The sequence below is a fragment of the Hypomesus nipponensis genome, chromosome 14 (assembly GCF_054491055.1).
Source record: "Hypomesus nipponensis isolate SF chromosome 14, ASM5449105v1, whole genome shotgun sequence".
Lineage (NCBI taxonomy): Eukaryota > Metazoa > Chordata > Actinopteri > Osmeriformes > Osmeridae > Hypomesus > Hypomesus nipponensis.
Genome location: NC_140374.1, coordinates 1,631,908 through 1,652,965, shown reverse-complemented (window position 1 = coordinate 1,652,965; position 21,058 = coordinate 1,631,908). Strand labels below are relative to the sequence as shown.

Genomic DNA, 21,058 nt, shown 5'->3' with positions numbered 1-21,058 from the left:
TGGTACAGCAGACCACGTTTCTGTGGTACAGCAGACCGTGTTTCTGTGGTAAAGCAGACCGTGTTTCTGTGGTACAGCAGACCACGTTTCTGTGGTAAAGCAGACCGTGTTTCTGTGGTACAGCAGACCACGTTTCTGTGGTACAGCAGACCACGTTTCTGTGGTACAGCAGACCGTGTTCCTGACTGTCCTGTTCATGGCATCAACACAGAGGGGTTAGGAGCTGCTGCATGTCCCAAGCACTCTGTCAATGTGAGAACTTTAATCTATTCAGTCCTCAGTAGTGCAGAGGGAGTCAGTGCTAGCAGGCTAGTGGGGATCTGAGATCATCCCCGGCTGAGTTCCATTTCTTTAATCTTGTGTGCTTCTCCCTCTGCTGTATTGGCTGTAGTCTGGAGGGAGGTTTCGTCATCATTCTTCCTGGAGTCCTTTCCTTAGAATGCTGTACAAGGAAGTGAAGAAGAGCACTCTGGGGGCATGAAGGCTATAGAATCGGGACTTGTCCAGTGAATGCAGATCAGTCGATGCTTCTCCTGAGCTAAGGTGTGCTACTGCCCCCTAGTGTCTTTGTGTGACAAGAACGTCGGAGTGTCTGTCGTGGAACGAGACTGGATGACTGTAAAATCGTGCTTGTTTTTTGTTGTTGCGGTATGTGACGTTAATCACAGTTTTCGTTGGTCCTGGCAGGGAGCTGGGAAGATAATCTTTGTTGCTGATCAAACGTACACGAGTCACGATGTGACTCGTGTCATTTGATCTGTTTACAGTCAGAACCCGCACCGCTCAGAGGGGGAAAAGTATTTTCAGTTCATTCAGAGAGGGCCTTATCAAGATGGCATTAGATGCACTCAATGTAAAAACAGCTCAGGCCCATTATCACAAGTCAGACTTTTGAGTTTTGAGTTTGTCAATGTCCCTTTGAAGTACAGTACATTAAGATCCCTGTCTAACTGAAACAAAAGCATAGACAGCGATTGCATGAAGATCCTAATTTTATTTGTAAAGGGTCTTCTACATCTATGATACAGTCATTACAAAAGTATATACAAAAACACCATTCTTGACTGTTAGAATTTGATGCACACAGAAATTCAGTAACTGTATTATACTCACTGACGTCATGGAATTTATTTGAATTTATTTGCAGAATTAAGCAGCCTCTCTCAGGTCCAATGTGATGTACAGAGAAATACTGTCTCAAGGTGCACATGTAAAACAGGAATACAGCACAGTGTCATGGGCAGGTATAAAAGCTATGCTACTGGCCTTTACAAACACTAACGTGTTGTTTATCTTGGCTTGTGCAGACCGGTCACTGGAAACACAGGGGATGTAATCATCACAGACACCCAAGTGTCCTCTGGGATCCAACACGCTCAAAACTACATGCCATTTCATCCCATTATCAGGCTATAGGTGAAGACTGAGGCAGGGAGAGATAGCTGTAGGCCACTGCAAATAGCAGTTACAGCCCAAGCTATAGTTTGAGTTGTCAAGCCCATATGACCTTTTCATGTACTGTACTGCACATATTAAGCATCAATTGGAATTAAAGTCAGTGAAACTGAAGTAGGCCTAATTCAGAAGTGACGCTGCAACATGTAATACCACAAAACACGTGTGTGTAACTTCATGTTCACCAACTGGATATGGCCCATACTGCGCTCACTGGAAAGGGATTTTTTATTTACCAACAGCAATGTATACATATTCAATCCGTTTTTTTATAGCTTTAAAATAAATTAATTTCAAGCTGCCCCCAAATCTAATCCTAACCCTGGCAACATATATTATATTTATTATTATATATTAAATATATTAATATATTTTTAACACAAAAATTAACAAACAGATAGTCATCAAACAAAACTCTTTAGACCTGTTCTTTTACAACGCATACTTGTATCCTGCAACAACTAGCGCCTGCCTGTTTGCATGTTTATCACTACGCAGAAGAAAAGAGAAGGTAGTAACTAAAATACTGAGGGCAGACACACTGCATAGCTGTAACTGTCTTGTTTAAAGCTAAATGACATGCTATGAGCCGGGTATTCAAGGCTACACTACAATGAGGTCATATTTCTTATTTCATCTGTAGACATGATGGCCAGCACAGCTCAGACAGAGCATACAGAGGATCGTGACACTGCATCCTTCTCTGTTGTAGACAATTAAGGAGAGCGTTAACCGAAACATTTGGGTGAAGTCCTAACTCAACCACATAAAGAACAGGTGGATGGTGTTGGTACCAGTAGAGACCAGGTGGTCGGTGTGAAAACAGTAGACACCAGGTGGATGGTGTTGATACCAGTAGACACCAGGTGGATGGTGTTGATACCAGGAGACACCAGGTGGAAGGTGTTGGTACCAGGAGACACCAGGTGGATGGTGTTGATACCAGGAGACACCAGGTGGATGGTGTTGATACCAGGAGACACCAGGTGGATGGTGTTGGTACTAGGAGACACCAGGTGGATGGTGTTGGTACCAGTAGACACCAGGTGGATGGTGTTGGTACCAGGAGACACCAGGTGGATGGTGTTGGTACCAGGAGACACCAGGTGGATGGTGTTGGTACCAGTGAGTCACAGTGTTTCCCCGTCTGTCCTCGCTGGTCAGATGTACGAGCGCCCCTGCAGACAGCGCTCTGCCGCCGCGGCTAGCCTCCTGCGCCACAGTGTCACAGAGTCACTGCGGACGGCCCTTCATTATCCTCCTCCATATTGTTGCCGTTGGTGACAACACTAGCAGAGTCCCCGCAACTCCTGCTCTGATACCTCCTGGGGGAGAAAGGAGGAGGGGGGTGTAGATGTGAGTTATTGAGGTTCAAGGCACGTTCGCGCATTTGTGTTCAAATGAGGCCAGTCCCCAGCCTGGTTGTCATCAGAGCTAATTAGCCATTGCTCCGTCTACAGCCTGATTAGCACAAAGATAAGAGCCACAGAAGAAGCTCAACAGAATGTAGGATGGTAAACAGCTGCACAAGACAGACGAGTACAAACAGCGAGAGATAACATTCAAGTGCAGCTGCCCAATAAAGCAGTAACGCAGTAAGTAGAGCACTAAGACAGCAAGGTGTGACTTCAACAGGACTGATGAAGTACTTAGGAAGGATTGAAAACGTACAGATGTAGTACAAATGTAGTACAGATGTAGTACTGATGTAGTACAGATGTAGTACTGATGTAGTACTGATGTAGTAATGATGTGGTACAGATGTAGCACAGGTGTAGCACAGGTGTAGCACTGATGTAGTACAGGTGTAGTACAGGTGTAGTACAGGTGTAGTACAGGTGTAGTACAGGTGTAGTACTGGTGTAGTACAGGTGTAGTACAGGTGTAGTACAGGTGTAGTACAGGTGTAGTACAGGTGTAGTACAGGTGTAGTACAGGTGTAGTACTGGTGTAGTACAGGTGTAGTACAGGTGTAGTACAGGTGTAGTACAGGTGTAGTACAGGTGTAGTACTGGTGTAGTACTGGTGTAGTACTGGTGTAGTACAGGTGTAGTACAGGTGTAGTACAGGTGTAGTACAGGTGTAGTACAGGTGTAGTACCTGCGAGCGTGCAGCAGCAGCTCATCCTTCCTCTGAAGCAGCATCCTCTGCCTCTCCTCGGTCGACTGGGAGAAGCCACGACCTCTAACCTCCTGGATCTCCGGGGATGTGGCCTCCGGGCTGGGCTGGGCCCTGACCTCCAGGCTGGGCTGGGCCCTGACCTCCGGGCTGGGGTGGTGGGCCTGGCCGCCCTCCAAGCCAGGGCCCACCCATCTGGCTTGGCCCTCTGCGACCTGAGGACAGCGTGTGTTTAGGAACTCCTCCAGTATAGAAGTATGCTGACTATATTTATTTCTCCGTGGTTCAATTCCCACCTGGGTCATTTGTTGTATATGTGCGTGCGCCCCCCCTCATCTCTCCAGCTTTTCCTGTCTCTCTCAAACTTTAGCATTACTAAAGCAGGAAACCATGAGTGTAAATCAAGGACATGTTCTCAGACTGACCTGTGTGGGGAGGGGAACCTGGATGCGCCCCTCCAGGATGTTGTCAGTGGTGACCTCCAGAGAGCTGGTCCTCTGCAGGTCCTGCAGCACCAGGTGTAGCGGCACCTGGGGGAACATGCCCTGAATCTGATGGGCCTGTCGGGGGTGTGGGGGGGAGGAAGGGAGGGAGGGAGGGGAGTCAGGGAGAGAGAGAGAGCATCCGTCATCATGTCACTGCTTGTAGTCATGTCACAGCTGTACTCGTCGTGACATGGTGAATGAAGACAGGACTTCAGAGATGCATCCCCATAAACACATCAGTCCAGGTCCCAGTCATGGCAGCACGCCAGCCAGAGGGAGGCGCTGGAGGCAGACTGACCATGGAGCTGAGCTGGGCGTGGCTGGTCTGAAAGCTGCCCCGCAGGCCGGCCGTGTGACTCACTTCCACCGACAAGCTTGGCAGCCAGCTGGCAATACGAGACCCTAGAAGAACACATACATGAATGTCAATCAACGAATAAACAGAGCTAAAGCTATTGTTGGTTGCTACCTCCAGTGCAGTCTGAAGGCCCATTCAAACTGCCCAAACAAGCAGCCACCAGTGGGTTGTGTTGGTTTGGTGTGACGGGCCTGTTGGTGTTTGTAGGGCCGTGTGAAAACGACAGTTATCCCTCCAGACGCTCTAAACCAACCATCCAGCAGGAGCACGTTTGTTTTGTTGGTGTTTGCCTGACGTTGATAAAGGGTTGTACTGAGAGAGTCGAGCCCTCACCATCGAAGTGGAAGAAGTGGTTGTGCTGGTTGATGTGGGGCAGGGCCTCGGCCTCTGGGCCCAGGCCCCCCTCGCGGGGGCCCCCCTGCCGAGCCCCCCTCTCCCCGGCCCCCTCGCGGGCGTCCAGGGACATGCGGCAGGTAGGGCACGAGGTGTCCTGCTCCAGCCACGAGCGCAGGCAGGAGCTGGGTGAACACACAAACACTCACGTCAAACACTTTACACATGCCCAGGCCAATCAACCTTCCAGATTATCAGCTAATAAACTAATTCCTGATGTCCTATCAAAAACAGCTGTGCTATTTCCTGTTTGATGACATGTTTCCTCCTGTGTCCGTGTATCTGTGCTGCTCAGATGCTAACCTGTGGAAGAGGTGACCGCAGGGGAGTCTGCGGGCTGTCGCCATGGCGTCCCAGCAGATGGCGCAGTCATCGTCGTTAGTTGCCAGCTCGTCTGGAGTGGCCACAGCAAACCTGGACCCAGCAGCCCCCCCCCACAGAGCGAAACCTCAGACCAAGTACAAACACACCCCCCGGAGGAGGAATGCTTGCGTGTTTTAATGAGCATGTGTACAGCTTGCAGGTGCAGAAACCAACCTGGCCTCCATGTTGTCGATGACACGCAGGTAGTTTTTGTGGCGTCGTATTCTCTTCTGCACCTCGTGGAACAGGTAGCGTAGCTGCATGAAGATCACCAGGCTGGCCATGGACAGCCAGATATTCCCCACGAGCTGAGAGGGGGAGGAGGAGGCAGAGAAACACAAACCTCCATTGAGCAATAAAAGGATAAAGGGCTAAGTGAAGCGGTAAAACACGACACTTACGTTTAAGCGCCACCATGGCTACATGAGTTAGCATGTAGCGTTAGCACGTCCTGCTCTCTTGTGTTTGTTTATACAGAACCAGGAAGTGACCTCACCAGCATGTGGATGTGGTGTACGAGGTCCAGGCCCAGCAGGGACAGCTCCATGAAGAAGTCTGTGTGGTAGACGTAGGAGCCCTTGTTCTCCCAGATCCCCTCGTGGTTCAGGTCCCACAGATGGATGGAGTACCTTAGAGAGACGTCCAAAAGGCTGGCAGTTAGATCTTTAAAAACGCTCAGATCACGGTTTATACTCGTTCACACAATGTTTCTCTGTGTAAAACAAAGAGCAAACACCTACCGGATGATAACATGAGCGGTCCTCACGGTAACCAGCATCCACTGAAACAAACAAACCCTGCGTTATTGTTTATTCGGAGCGTGTAAAAAACAACACACCAACACAGACAGTCTCCTCCAGGATTTCATCCGCTGCTCCTGAGGCAGCCCAGGGGGGGTCTGCTGCCTCCTGAGGGAGCCAGGGGGGTCTGCAGCCTCCTGAGGGAGCCCAGGGGGGTCTGCTGCCTCCTGAGGGAGCCAGGGGGGTCTGCTGCCTCCTGAGGGAGCCAGGGGGGTCTGCTGCCTCCTGAGGGAGCCAGGGGGGTCTGCTGCCTCCTGAGGGAGCCAGGGGGGTCTGCTGCCTCCTGAGGGAGCCAGGGGGGTCTGCTGCCTCCTGAGGGAGCCAGGGGGGTCTGCTGCCTCCTGAGGGAGCCAGGGGGGTCTGCTGCCTCCTGAGGGAGCCAGGGGGGTCTGCTGCCTCCTGAGGGAGCCAGGGGGGTCTGCTGCCTCCTGAGGGAGCCAGGGGGGTCTGCTGCCTCCTCAAGCAGCCCAGGGGGATAGACCAGAGGAGAGGAGGTGCTCCCTACCTCAGCAGCCATGAAGGCGACGGTGTGGATCCCCTGGCCGTGTCCCAGCACCCCACAGAGCAGCGCAAGGCCCAGACACGCCAGCATCAGCCCCACCAGCAGCACCAGCACCCTCGCATGGCTGCTCAGCGCCGTGGTGGGAGAGAACGACAACTGCAGACACATCACAGAGTGAGCATCAGCCTTGTGGTAACGCACGATTGTAACACTACCCTATGCGTGATTGTGATACCAGCTAATTTGCGTGATTATGATACTACCTTATTTGCACCATTGTGGTACTATCCAATTGGGATCTCAATCATTTCATCACATTTCATCTGTCATGTAGCATCAGCATTAGGACTACCTTAGATATAACCTTACAGCACCCAACATGACATGACACTAATCCAGTCTGTAAGCCAGAATGTTTTGAGTTTGATGAAATGTTTCTCTATGTGTGTTTAGACCTCAGGGCATCCTGTACTGGAACGTACGTATTCAAAGCGGTCCTTGCAGAGCTGCACCACCAGGTGGAGGAAGACCAGGACAGCAAACCACAGAGACCACATCAACACCTCCTCCAACGTGTGCACGTTAAGGACCCCGAAGATGAAGATGAACTTGTAGAAGATAAAGTTCCAGAACTTTTCCTTCAGGTGCTGTGGAGAGACACACAGAGAGAGAGAGAGAGAGAGAGAGAGAGAGAGAGAGAGAGAGAGAGAGAGAGAGAGAGAGAGAGAGAGAGAGAGGGAGAGACACACAGAGAGAGAGAGAGAGAGAGAGAGAGAGAGAGAGAGAGAGAGAGAGAGAGAGAGAGAGAGAGAGGGTTGCAGGTTGTGAAATTGTGTTGCATTGTCCCATCTTCAAAACCTTGCAGGTAGAGAAGGATGTTGTTAATGACAGTGATATCATGAACTTCAGATACGTTTCAACCAACCTGTTTTTCACTGACACGCAAAGGCCCAAAGACAAGGCACTGGATCGCCTTTGCAATCAGCATTAGGATGCAACAGGCTGTATTCACCACCACCTAAGAAGGAATTAACTGCTATTTCATCACTACATTTAACACACACAGTTCGTTGGCACTAACCGTAACTCATCATTGTCAACAACTGCTTCACCCTTCAACATCAGAAAAGAATCACAACCAATTGATTTTGAATTGAATCACATTTAGTAATTTAGCAGACGCTCTTAACCAGAGCGACTTACAGTAAATACAGGGACATTTCCCCGAGACAAGTAGGTTGAAGTGCCTTGCCCAAGGAGAGTTAGTTGTAAGTTAGATTACAACTGCAACGAAAGTTCCACAGACTCACCCAAACAAAAGCAGTGTCAGTGGTCATGTACAAGAGGATATCACTGGCTACATCACCGTAGCTGGTGAAGAGGTCGTACTCGTCTTCAGGGCTGGTATGGGACTCCTGTGTGACATACCGGTCTAACTCTCCAGCTTCCGTGACAGTATGGTAAGCACTCAGGACTGTCGCGGCCAGCAAGATAGCACTCAGAGCTGTGTACGTCTGTAGACTTGGCCAAGGGAGTCTCTCCAAGAACAGCGAAGGCATGTCGGCGGTTAGGGTTTGCTATGCTTTCACACTTTTCATCGATATCTCAAGTCCACAGCGCAGTTCGCACCGCTAAGTTGAGCAAGTCTTTGACAGCCTCATCAAACGTGTGCAACTCTTTCCTGGTCTAGGTCAAGCCTATGACTATGCCTTCTTGCATTATTAAGACGTTTACACATGTCGTTGAATTTCAACAAATTAGCTTGTCAACCATTTCAGTACAACCCAGCTTTTAACCAATTCGTGTTTTTCAGGCTAGCAAGCAAGACGAACTACTGACTGTAGTAGTAGTAACTAGCCTAGCTGCCCAACCCGTTCGTGAGCTAGTTTGACAGCTACATCAAAACGAGTATAGACTATTACAGAGGGACATGACACACGAATAAATAGCTAGCTAGCCAAATCTCCAATCCTGTTGAAACAAGGTGCTGTCCCTTGGTTAAATGTGACGACGTATATATTTATGTGGGTCTAAAACCTCTGAAAAGCGGTCTGTGTTGTTAGTGTAGCATCATTGTCTCCCTCCTTGTTTCTTCCGGTAATCGACGTGACGTTTAGGTCCTTTGCTGTTTACTTCCGGTTAGTGATGGGGAAACCTAACTAGACATTCTCTGCCAACTCTATGGGGGAAACGAAGCTTTCCGAAGCAACGAGATATTTGAAACAATTGTGTCAAAAAAGTCTCGCTTTTTCGAAGCGTTTGGTAATCGAGTGACGTCAAGTCCTCGAGACGTTAGTCTCACAATCGCCGACAATTTGATAAAGGACATATTACAATAACAATAATAATAATATTTTGTATTACAAACACGTTAATGTCTTTACTATTTTACAGTTATGACGTTTATTTTTAGGTTCTCAGCATTATTCAGATTTTCAACGAGGTTAACTATGGCTTGTGGCAAGAGCGCTGTCTTACGGTTAAAGAGTGTGCTCGAATCTTCCCTCTTACCTCACTTGAGATGAAGTATATGCTAATTAAATAAATTATTTATATTGTAGACTAGGGGCTAAAGTTTCGGGACATGGTTGTGCAACGGGAAAAGGATCACATATTAAGGCTGGCTAAATGTTTTAAACTAGAGAGAGATGTAGCCTATGTGCTTGTGTATTTGTGATTTCTGCAGACTTTTAGGCATCGGAAAAAATGCCGTTTGACTGGCATGACCGTAAGTGCAGTAGCTTCAAGTCAGCCGGGCTGCAGGCGACGCCGGCGCTACATGAAGTCGAATGCATCACGACTTCCGGTTGCCTGTCAACAACACGAAACATGGCTGAAACACACGAGGTAACTCTTATCGGAGTTTGTGATGGGGCTATTGGCGATGGAAAGAGATATCCCTTATCATTTTTTACCAACAAGGTCGGCGATCTACCGGACGTACTTCCAGTAATGTCCTGGCAATACCCCAGATGTGTTCTTTGCAATGGTATTCTTGCACATGTGGTGCAAGTGTACTGTCCGTTGGAGGCGTCTCTCTATCACAGAACTCTGCATTTGTTGGCTTGCCCAAACCCTCAGTGCAGTTCGAAGTCGGAGAGCTGGAAGGTACTGCGCTCTCAATGTCTAGAGTCAGAGATCAAACCGAGTCCGGAGCTTTCGCAGTCTCCCCTCAACCCTGGCACGGAAACTCCCATCGCTGCCACTGACTGGTGCGACAGTGCTGGCGACTGGGGAATGGAAGATGAAGAAGAATCAGCATGTTTAAGTGACACAACCCAAACCCAGTTGAAGGCGACGGAGGCAAACCTGCAGCCGGTGATGCCCACCACCGAGCTAGATGTGAGTGGCAGACTTCGGGACCTCTGTCTTGGTGAGAGGGAGGCGATTCAGCTGGATATCCCCACCTTCAGTCCATTCTATGTCAGCGTAGTGGAGGAGACGGACCTGGTGGAACCGACCGACCTACATCACGCTCAGAAACTGTTAAAGGAATATGAGCGAAGAGAAGGTGTAGCTGTCGCCGAGCTGGGCACCTGTGACGGACGCGGAGATGAAAAGTACGAGAAGACCCGGGCCAGACATGGAGATGCGGTCTTCTCCAGATTCATGAAGAAGATCTCCTTGTGTCCTGAGCAGATCTTGCGGTACTGCTGGAACGGGTCGCCTCTCTATATCTCAGAACCTCCTTCGAACATGGCACAGATGGTGCCGGAGTGCGCTCGCTGTGGCAGCTCTAGGACCTTTGAGCTACAGCTGATGCCAGCGTTGGTCAGTTTACTGCGGAGTAAAGATTGTAGGTCGGAGATGTCGGTTGAGTTTGGGACAGTACTGGTGTACACCTGTAAGAATAGCTGTTGGACATTGGGCTCAACCTCACCTGTAGAAGAGCTTATCTTCATCCAACAGGACCCAGACCAAAAACTCTTTAAATGATTACTCGATTACATTGTATAGCAATGTTACTGTTTGTGACAATTAAAAATGGAATGTCAGTGTTAACTTTACAAATAAAGGAGGTATTGACAAACATGTTTTTCATAGTTTTGTCTCTTGCAAGAATTTATTGTAATCAAATATATTGATAATACACTGATAGGTTTCATTAGTTTTCTTTAATAAAACTTCAGCCTCAAGTATAACTGTAGAATGTAAGATAGCTGCTTCATACCAACGCAAACAGTGCAAGCTGCATTCTCTAGAAAGTAAAATCTGGAAGTAGGAATTTTACATTGTGTGAAATGTCATTCCAATAATCTGTTTACTATATATGCAAGACCAAGAGTATCAAAAATAGATTCATAGTTAACATATTTGCCAATAAATAATACATGAACACAGCATTTAAATGTAGCCAATGGAAGGCTTTTAGGTTAAATGATTGCAGCTGCAAACAATCCTACAGTCATTTTATTGTAATTAAATGTATTTCCATATTGTACCTCTTCAAACAAGAAATCTTTGGTATAAAACATTTTTACAGCAAAACAATATCATAATAAAATCCTGAGGCAGTGCTAAATAAGCAAGCACATGGGCATCACCTCACAACAGGGTGAGTATGACAGGCTGTTAGCTAAGGACTGGTTGAGGCACTGTACCCTGGCGATAAAAATGAGAATGACTATTTAAAATAAGCTATTTAACTCAAATGCATATTTAACTGCTAAATACACAGCACCAGTTATCTCCTGAGCAGGGCTCCTGTCCCCAGGCAGCCAGCCAAGCCAGGGCCCACGCCCCCAGCCCCTATCTCCTGAGCAGGGGTGAGAGCTAATGAAGGCCACAGAACTGTAGAGGGGTTTCACCGGAGGTTTGATCCCAGCCGAAACGATCCTGTTCTGGCAGAACACCGTCTGCAACGCCGCCAATCTGAGATATGTCTCTGTCGATAATCTCGTTCACTGCGAGAGAGGCAAACAGAGATTACATTAATCTTGTCATCTCTTCACAGATTTCTTTCAGCCATGAGAGGGCAGTATTGCTCCATACACAAGTTTCAAGTTACATTCTTCATCCTGAAATACTAGACGGCTTGCAACAGCATGTTGTGTTGTAGGCCAACATTTGTTTTTGGATACATTGAATTCATGTTTTTGTTGTTGTTGTTGTCTTCATCCCTAGATGTCACAGAACACCCCAGCCAGTTACTGTCACATAACTTAAAGTCTGTTGTGAACACAGGCCTCTCCAAAGCGCTATCACCATCCAGGATCCACCCGGATGCCCCAGACCATGTTTGTGAGTCTATTTATACATCCACCCAGATGGATCAGATGGCCACATATACACACGCAGTCTATTTCCAGCCCTCACCATGAAAAGGTGATGTGTTTGAAACCGGAACGAATAGGGGAGAAGATAAAAGATGTAAGATGCAAATAAACACAAAGAGCTCCATCTTTAGAGGGAGAGCACTAATCACCCACACCTGCAGCTCAGTCAACAGGACCCAGTGCGACTGCCCTGAGATCAGTCAACAGGACCCAGGTCGACTGCCCTGAGATCAGTCAACAGGACCCAGGTCGACTGCCCTGAGATCAGTCAACAGGACCCAGGTCGACTGCCCTGAGATCAGTCAACAGGACCCAGTTCAACTGAAAAAAAGTATTCTCTGTGTGAATAAAAGAACCTTAAACTAAAATACTAGCTTTTCTAACATTCTAGTGTGACTTATGCTGGGTACACACCACAAGATAATCTGATTTTGGGATGATTTCCCCCTTGCGACAATCCTAGGTAATGTTCCATTATCTACAGATTATCTCACCAGATATTCCCTCGGTGTGAGGTGTGTTAAGAGTGACAGAATCTGCTCGGAAGAACGTCGGATCGGAACCCGATCGCGAATCGTAAATATTCAACATGTTGAATATTTACGATCAGAAATACTGATGTGTGGGGGGAACCCCGAGGACAAACACCACACACTATAGGAGTGAAACGGTTAAATCTAGGATTTATGAGAACCTTTGTTCTCATGTTTGTGGTCTCTCACATTTTGAAAATCTTAAAAGATAAAAAAAAATCTGTCAGGGTGTACTCAGCATTAGATGTTGAGTGAGTACGAGTGTTGAGGCGGAACGACTGGAGGCAGAAAGTCAAGTTCATCCAAGCCCGGCTCTCTTGTTTCAAGCTGAAGTGAGAGCTGGTGGGGTCTCAGGAACACTTGTCATCACTACTCGGGGACAGCTGGTCAACAGTAACACAAGCAGATTAGCATGTGTGGTATCTTTAGCCCCACCCCACCACCCCTCCTGTGTTTGACTGTACACAAACCTACACACAGTGCAAGTGTCACCCCCTTCAGCTAGCAACCAGGGGCCCTGCCTATAATTAACCCAGATCCTGGAGCTGGGCACACACACAGGACCAGGCCTGCTGCCACGCCGCTCTGTAGGAAGGCAAACAAAGGCACAGTGTGGGCATATGGCGACCAGAGATCGGTATCTGTGTGGTCGGGACAAACACAGTCCAGCCTGTGATAGGCGATTAATTAAAAAATGTGGTAGGCATGGTGAGAGGCTGAGAGCTTCACGGTTCATCAGTCTGACAGCTTGGGGGAACTGCCAGCCCAACGTGGGGACTTCTCTGTTCCCACACTGAGCTGTGGCATGCACTGGTTACCCAACAACACTTTCTACATTCACGATTTGCATGTTCTTTTTGTGGGTAAATGAGCATTTTAAGGCGGGTGGCTCAATGTACTGCTATGATACCTTTATGATATGTTATAATAGCTGAAACCTTTACTAGAGAAACAAGAGTTTCATTTACCGTAATTTCTGGACTATAAGCCGCACCTTTGTTCTCGTTCTCCGACCCGGCGGTTTATATAACGCTGCGGCTAATCTATGGATTCTATGGAAATATCTATGGATTTTTACAGTTAACGGCCACAAGCGATGCACACTTTTTCAAGGTTTTTCAAAAATAGCCAAAGTTAAGTGGCTAAATGATTGCTACGCGTTGCCACATTTCTATGCTGATCTCTTTGTGATAGCAGCTAAGCTAACAACAGACTTTTAGCTGCTGCGGCTTATATAACGGTGCGCCTTATAGTCTTAATAAATAAAAAATTATGGTAATCATTATTTAATATGGGCCAAATGTTTCTACCGAATGACCTAAGATGGAATATCCTGAGCTGGAACTATAGTCTTAAGGTTTGCAACAAGCATCTGGTTAGTTCAGGAAGTTGATAAAAACAGCAATCCAAGCACTTGAGTTGTGAATACTCCACAGCGCACTCATGCAAGTTTCTTACCGTCATCCAGTGTGATCTCATGAAGCTTGTCCTCCGGTTCCTGCTTGACGCTCACCCTGTCCCCCGAGTTGGAGAAGAGAGAGTGGGGGGCAGGGTTCAGGGTCTTATGGAGGTCTAAGGCCAGGCTGGTTCTGCTGGGGCCCAGGGAGGGTGCCTGGCGTCTGGGAGACCCCCCGGGGGAGGCTGATGGGGGGATGGAGCAGGCTGGTGCTGCAGGGGCGGGAGAGTAAGAGGACAGGTCTCTGGTGGGATGGTATTTCAGAGTGTGGTGCGAGGCCTCTGCCTGGTCGGACCCTGTGTGTGAGCAGTGGTAACTGAGAGAGTACCCCTGGGCTGGGGCTGGGGCGTGGGCCCTGGCTTGGCTGGCTGCCTGGGGACAGGAGCCAGCTAGCTGGGGCTGTATGGCACTCTGGTATGTCATGCCTTCTCTCCGCGAGGACACAGAGGCAGCCACTGTGGCCTGCGCTTGTATCTGTGGATGGAACTGACGTCCGCAGGAAGCCATGACAGAGCAGGGTTGGTTACTGTAAGGAACACTATATGGTGTGGGGTCGTATGACGGCCTAGTCAGGGAGGCTGGTTTGGGATTGACGGCCTGCATAGGGCTTATCCGCTGGTGTCCCATATTGGTGGGATAGCCATGGAGGTGAGGGGAGGGTTGCTGTGGAGAAGACCCCAGGGAATAGCACCCCGCCTGGGGAGGACGTCCACAAGGCACTGGGTCTCCAGGAGACCCATAAAAGGGCGTGTCCTGAGGAAAATCTTGGTCAGTCGGGCGTAGCTGCGTGCTAATTGGATAACAGGTGGAGGGATTGTGGGGAACGTAGTCAAAGTCACTGTGTTCCTGCTTCATGTGCTTTGTGCCGATGGTGCTGTGGTGTGTTGCAGCACTGAGGTACGTGAAGCCCTGCGTTTGGCTCCTCTTCCTCTTTCCGTTTGACACGTAGAACTGCACCTGGACTGTCGAGGTCACGGTCTTACTGTGGTAAGCAGGGATGTCCACCACAATGCTGGACTGTGAAGAGAACATTGTTGTTTTAAATTTTAAAATGGTCTAACCTGCTGTACTTTGGGAGAGATGTCCAATCATGCTCACTACTCACACTGTTACTTTTCTCTTGTATCACGTTTGCATCAACTTCCCACTGTGTGCGACCATCTGGGGAATTTTCGGGGAAAACGTCATTTTTGCAGCAAAGATTTTAGCTTTTGTAATTGTTTTTGATCTGTATTGATTTTATAATAGTATTTTTGCTTTGGCATTAGTTCTCTGAATGTAAGTCTGGAAGGTGTGAGATGACCAGCACCTACCAAGGCCTTTCTCCACAAAGATGACCTTGGACCCTGGGGAGATGTTTGAGCCTGTGATGACCAGCTCCTCGCCTCCATTCACAGAGCAGCTGCCAGGACTGAAGCTGTCAACCTGGGGCAGCTCCTGGGCCGACCGTTGGGCTGCAGGTCCACAAGTCAACCAATCAGTCAACCAATCAGTCAATTAGTCAGTCGGTCGGTCAACCAGTCAATCAACCAGTCGGTTTGTAACAGCACAGGAATAGCTTGTGTCTATTCACGTCTTTTCAGCCACTCACAGCATTCGATAGGAACGGAGGCGGCCTGCAGACACAGGATCCTGCCGCCGGGCTGGGGGATGTGCACGCGGAAGGCCATCCTCACGCGAGTGTTTTTGCGGCCGATGTCTGTCTCTCCTTTCCTGAGTTCGATGTCCGAATTCCTCAACTTCAAGATTCCCGCACAGTCAATGCTGTTGTACAGACACCAGAGCAGTTTTAGAAAATATTGTTCAGACTTTTATGTTCAATCATTCTCATGCGTGCCTCAATTCAAACTAGTATATTGACATTTTGTTTAATAAGATGAATCTGATAACTCTAACAAGTTTGTTTAAAAAAAAGGAAAGTCAACCACATTTCTATTTTTGAACAGATGAAATATTCCTTTTCATTTTCTTAGCACTTCTGAGAATTGAACACACTATTAATCATGAAAAATGAACAGAATCCAAAGTGGTTGTTGGGTGGATCACAGAGGATTATATATCACAGTTCTAGTTCTTCCTTTGTAGTGCTTTTCTAAATTTAAATCCTCTATGCTTTGGAGTATTACCTGTTGGACATATTGTCTTCTGGGATGAGAGGTATTTCGAGAACTTTGGTGCTGGTTATGATGTTTTCCTGGCAGGCAGTAGAGACAGTTTTCCCAGTTACCCGATGCACCTGGTAGAAGGCATGTGGTCTCAAAAAACGATCGTCTGCCGTCCCGATGAACACCTGTAGGTTGACTGGTGTCTCACTGTAGCCAAGAAGCTGTAAACAAAACCATTCTGTGAAGAACTGAAATGACACATTATCACTGATGCCTCTTGCAGTCATTCTTATAGTAATCAAAGTCATAGTCAGTCTTATAGTCAGTAAAAGCTGCCCTTAGGAGCACAACATGCTCACTGATGTCATGAACAGCCAAATGTATCAGGGTGTGTATCAGGGTGAGCCTATAACAATGTCTATCTTCACTGAAGGCACTAAGCATTCTGCTCGTTGGTGGAGCGAAGGCACAGAGCCCCTGTGTGTACGTATTTGAGAACGTAACAAACAGGACTAGTGAAATGTTCTGTGGATTTGCCACTGTCACTATCAACCAATCCCAAAATAAACCAGCGGGTATATGTTACATGTGAGACCTTTGTGTATCTCAGCTCTGCATCTGGTTCTCTGATCCCTAGATTGTAACACACCCCTTCCGGACATGTTAGGTGGTATCCCTAACAAGAGTTCAGTCAAAAATACATTCAACGTCAAAAGATCAGAGTGTTTGCGAGGGGGGGGGGGGGGGTGTAAGATGTACTGCCTTGGACTGACTCAAGTATGACAGGAATTCCACGTTCCACATGGTCAAAAAACTAAACAATTCACAGACTTGTTTCACAGAATCATGGTTTCCATGGCGAGTTTCAGCGTGGTACAAAAGGTGTCTTCTGAGCTAATAGACACTAATGCTAAGCCCCCTTCCATGTACACACCACAGCAAACACACCCCAGTCACACACGTAAACATCTTGTGTGTGCAGAAGGGACGAAATGTTCAGTTTCAGCTGTATTCATGTCTGGGTTCAGTTTGAATGAGAAGCATACACTAAGACAAGTACACAAACACGCTTCACTAATCACAGATAAACATTACACAGAAGTGGTGAAACATTAACCAAGACTTAATCAGCATATCAGAATAAAATAATCATGTTTGGCGTGACAAAACACTTCCTTTGATATAACAGGAAGCTACACTGTGGACACTGACAAGGTTAGAACTGAACCCTCACCTACGCTCCATGTACAAACCCTGACCTAGAAAACACAAGCTGAATGTAATTGGACTTAAATTAAACACACAAGCTCGATTGGATTGCAACAAATTTGATAAATGAATTCTCTGACATATAGTGAAAGCACAGGACACCATCCATCCTGTTTATGCCTGCTACGTAGCTGTTGCTGGCCTTGTCCTGAGACTGTTCAGATTGACCTTGTGTCGTCCCTTCACTGACAGCCTGGCAGCGTACCTTAACGACAGGGTGTACCCCAGAGCTGGCCTTGTCCTGAGACTGTTCAGATTGACCTTGTGTCGTCCCTTCACTGACAGCCTGGCAGCGTACCTTAACGACAGGGTGTACCCCAGAGCTGGCCTTGTCCTGAGACTGTTCAGATTGACCTTGTGTCGTCCCTTCACTGACAGCCTGGCAGCGTACCTTAACGACAGGGTGTACCCCAGAGCTGGCCTTGTCCTGAGACTGTTCAGATTGACCTTGTGTCGTCCCTTCACTGACAGCCTGGCAGCGTACCTTAACGACAGGGTGTACCCCAGAGCTGGCCTTGTCCTGAGACTGTTCAGATTGACCTTGTGTCGTCCCTTCACTGACAGCCTGGCAGCGTACCTTAACGACAGGGTGTACCCCAGAGCTGGCCTTGTCCTGAGACTGTTCAGATTGACCTTGTGTCGTCCCTTCACTGACAGCCTGGCAGCGTACCTTAACGACAGGGTGTACCCCAGAGCTGGCCTTGTCCTGAGACTGTTCAGATTGACCTTGTGTCGTCCCTTCACTGACAGCCTGGCAGCGTACCTTAACGACAGGGTGTCCCCCAGAGCTGGCCTTGACTGCTCCCCTGCTGCCCTCCGTCTCGTAGTGGGCCCGGTGGTGAGCCTTGGGCTGCACCTCGATCTTCAGCTCGTACTGGCCGTCCTGGCTGGGGAGCGGGCAGTCTAGAGAGGGTGGAGATGACAGCCTGCCAGGGGAAACACGGCACATCTGGTTAAAGGCTCTACATTAGTATTTACTTCATTTTGTTCCAATGTTGATGACCCACAATACAGCTCCGTGGAGGACGATGCCATGTGTATTTGATCTCAACAGAGCAAATCAGAGACAGCTATGAATGGTTCAGCTGGAGGTGACAAGAAACACAGTCACTAAGCAGGTGCTTTGTTTACAAAGTCACCTACATGGACATACACAGCACAGTACATTTACTAGTAGGCTCTTCCAGCCAAAACGTAAGAGGCTGTTTTGGCTGACGTGTGTGTACTGTATACTGTGTTTTCCACTGCTGTTGACACGCATAACAACCTGAAAAGTGGAGAGTTGCCCTGCTTGGGTTTGTTCCAGGTGAAGTGTGAGGGGACTGCGAGGAACAACTCGGCCAGACCACCCTGGTTTAGACCGCCCACACATTCCTCCGCAGATGAGTCCAGCTGAGGCACCCCTATCCCTGGGTCGTCCAGCCCAGAGTCCCCCTGTCCTGCCAGGTGAACCATGTGGGCCCTGGAGGTCCTCCGGGTCTTGGAGGGAACATCCACGTCCATCAGGGCAGCGGCAGGGCTGCCTCCCCAGGTGTCCTCTGTCACGCTGCCTCGGGGGGAGTGTCCCGGGGTGGGGCTTGGAGAGTGGTGCGGGGAGGGGGAGCGGGCGCCGACGTCCGCGCTGGAGTGCCGTCTCTTCCCACAGGGTGACGTGGGCCTGGAGGATGACCGGGAGGGCGGGCGAGGGTTGAGCCAGTTCTCGTCCGTGACGCTGGTGCGAGGGGAGTGGCGCGGGGAGGCGCAGGGCGACTGGCGCGGGGACTGGTAAGACGAGAGGAGAGGGTGTTGGTACTGCAGCTGCCAGATCTCCACGCCGAACGCCCCGCCTCCACAGCCGGGAGAGGGGAGAGGAGAGGCTAACGGCGACCCCAGAGTGACCCCGGCTGCCGCCTCGTTCAGCTCAGCCTCCACGTCGTCGTAGATGTGGGAGAAAGACTCGCAGGAGGAGAGGTCGGACAGCCAGCTGCGGGAGGACAGGCTGCTGCAGGGACTGGGGCTCAGGGTGGCGTCCCGGTAGCCAGGCTCCAGAGGCAGGTACAGGTGGTCCCTGGACCAGGACCTGTCAGGGCCAGGGCCGTCACCCTCCGGCCCCCTGGCTGCCACTGCATTGTGACAGCTTCCCGCCTCCTGGTGACTGTTAGGGGCTATGGAGGTAATCTGGATGCTTGGGCAGTCGAATGCCTTGGGGTGCCCCAAGGAACTGTATTGGAAACTGTGGACTTCATAACTAGGTTGGTGCCGGTGGATGCTACTGGGGTCTTGGAAAGTAGGTGGAGATGGATGTTGACCGGTAGGTTGGTTGGCCAAAACTTGGGTGTAGTAAGGTGTGCTGTCATCAGGTTCTCCACCTGTTTGAAAGAAAATGTCAGGTATAAGTGGTAAGCAAATAAAGAAGGTGGCTCATTTGCAATGCAAAGTGTCTAATCTTCAGCACACAACAGATACAATTGTCACTCCCTGTAACTCTGCAAGACAAGCAGTTGATGTTATCAACAGAACTTTCTATAAAGAGTCTTCACACTATGTACATCATTACATCGAACAGCTACAAAGATTCATTACAGATAAATTATTCATCCTGTACAAAAAATACTTGATGGACCTGTAAGTTAACCTGCAGGCCTCTGCAGCATGGTGATATTATAAAAATGATCAAGAGCACTAGTCTGGCTAATTCACACAACTGTATGTGCTCACAGCTGTCAACAGAGCTGCAAAAACGACCTACTATTAATACCACAGTTCACACAGGACATGCGCCCACACAGACTTCTGCACACAAAATGCAAAAAATGTGGGAGTCAAAGAGCTGATTGTCTTGATATGAATCACAATAAACCAGCCATATTCTTCTAATATTTGCAAATTCAATAAACGTAATGAATATGAATATTATCTGATGTATCAGATGAGAGCATCGCAAGCGGTTTGGCTGGCAGCTTACAGTAGCTTATGTGGGGGTGCCATGTTTAACGGTTGGAATAGGGAAGGAGGCATTGAACCAGACGACTGAGGTCAGGGGTGTCGACATAGGGGTCTGTGCCTTTTTATCAGCCAATAAGCGGTACTTTTCACTCATTTCTTATTTCTCCTTCTGCGTGCCTTTATGCAGATACCATAATCAATATCAATCAAGACAATATTGAAAGAAAAAAAAGTTTTTCTTCCAAAAGTTTGAAACCCTATCATGTTAGCAAAATAAACTTAAACTGAGATCGCCAAATTACCAGCATTTGTAGATACACTAAAACGTACATGACATTACGTCTTATGCATTATACATTATATTGAATGAATCATAAGAAGGTAGCCCCTGCCTAACAGATTATTTGAACAGATTCGTGTCTCTTAAGCTGCCTAACACAGCGGAGAGGATATGTTGTCAAAACTGAACTCACCTGCGGGGCCTAGCAAATGTTGTTGCGTGTCTACCCCGAAAGTAAGTCCGAAGTCCAGCTCCTCATTACTGCTACAATTAACTGTAGTCATTGGATAGGACGAGTCAGGTTCAACCTTCAAATTCAGGTCGGAGTTGACTCAGGACGCATTAAAACTCCTTAGGCATAAGCTACGTGTAGCAATAAAAACTTTTTGATTCGTATTACAGGGTAAACAGCAACAAGTCGATCCAAACCGAAGTTGTAAATTGCTGCTACGCGAATCTGAAATGACTTACGTCACCTCCAGTGTCAACATTTAGGTAGATTTGCCTTCAAGGTATTTCAATGTAAAGGTTTGCTCGAGCTACAGACCAACGAAAAGACGAAACGGTTGACCGTAGATTCTCTCGGTGGACGACAAAGTACTCTACTCCAACTTCCACATTACAAACAAAGCATTAGACAGCTCCGACCGTGACGTCAGCAAAATTCAACACCCGTCTCCGAGCCCAGAGTACAGTATGATGTTAAAATCCTTCGCAAATGAAATCATATCAGAAGAAAA

At 48.2% G+C, this 21,058-nt stretch overlaps 3 protein-coding genes across 4 annotated transcripts; 1 reads left to right on the top strand and 2 right to left on the bottom strand.

Annotated features, from left to right (window-relative positions):
* Positions 1–1,118: 1,118 nt before the first annotated feature.
* amfra (autocrine motility factor receptor a) lies at positions 1,119–8,788 on the bottom strand. Its single transcript, XM_084671357.1, has 13 exons — positions 7,785–8,788; positions 7,400–7,492; positions 6,957–7,121; positions 6,478–6,630; positions 5,913–5,953; positions 5,669–5,801; positions 5,347–5,480; positions 5,113–5,223; positions 4,750–4,934; positions 4,357–4,460; positions 3,999–4,133; positions 3,556–3,788; positions 1,119–2,780 (listed from the first exon to the last, which is right to left on the bottom strand). Exons 1-13 carry the CDS (start codon positions 8,031–8,033, stop codon positions 2,681–2,683), a joined length of 1,836 nt encoding a protein of 611 aa, XP_084527483.1. The 5' UTR covers positions 8,034–8,788; the 3' UTR covers positions 1,119–2,680.
* Positions 8,789–8,890: 102 nt separating this feature from the next.
* pdcd2l (programmed cell death 2-like) lies at positions 8,891–10,511 on the top strand. Its single transcript, XM_084671358.1, has one exon. The coding sequence runs from the start codon at positions 9,181–9,183 to the stop codon at positions 10,408–10,410; it is 1,230 nt and encodes a 409-aa protein (XP_084527484.1). The 5' UTR covers positions 8,891–9,180; the 3' UTR covers positions 10,411–10,511.
* Positions 10,512–10,570: 59 nt separating this feature from the next.
* nfatc3b (nuclear factor of activated T cells 3b) lies at positions 10,571–20,974 on the bottom strand. Of its 2 annotated transcripts, none has more exons than XM_084671355.1 (9): positions 20,512–20,974; positions 18,381–19,461; positions 17,319–18,039; positions 15,866–16,065; positions 15,331–15,503; positions 15,053–15,193; positions 14,845–14,900; positions 13,742–14,756; positions 10,571–11,378 (listed from the first exon to the last, which is right to left on the bottom strand). In XM_084671355.1, the coding sequence occupies exons 1-9, from the start codon at positions 20,600–20,602 to the stop codon at positions 11,248–11,250; spliced, it is 3,609 nt and encodes a 1,202-aa protein (XP_084527481.1). In that variant the 5' UTR covers positions 20,603–20,974; the 3' UTR covers positions 10,571–11,247. The 2 variants fall into 2 exon arrangements, with proteins under 2 accessions (XP_084527481.1, XP_084527482.1); XM_084671356.1 differs by having other exon boundaries at positions 17,877–18,039; positions 20,512–20,971.
* Between the last annotated feature and the right edge of the window lie 84 nt (positions 20,975–21,058).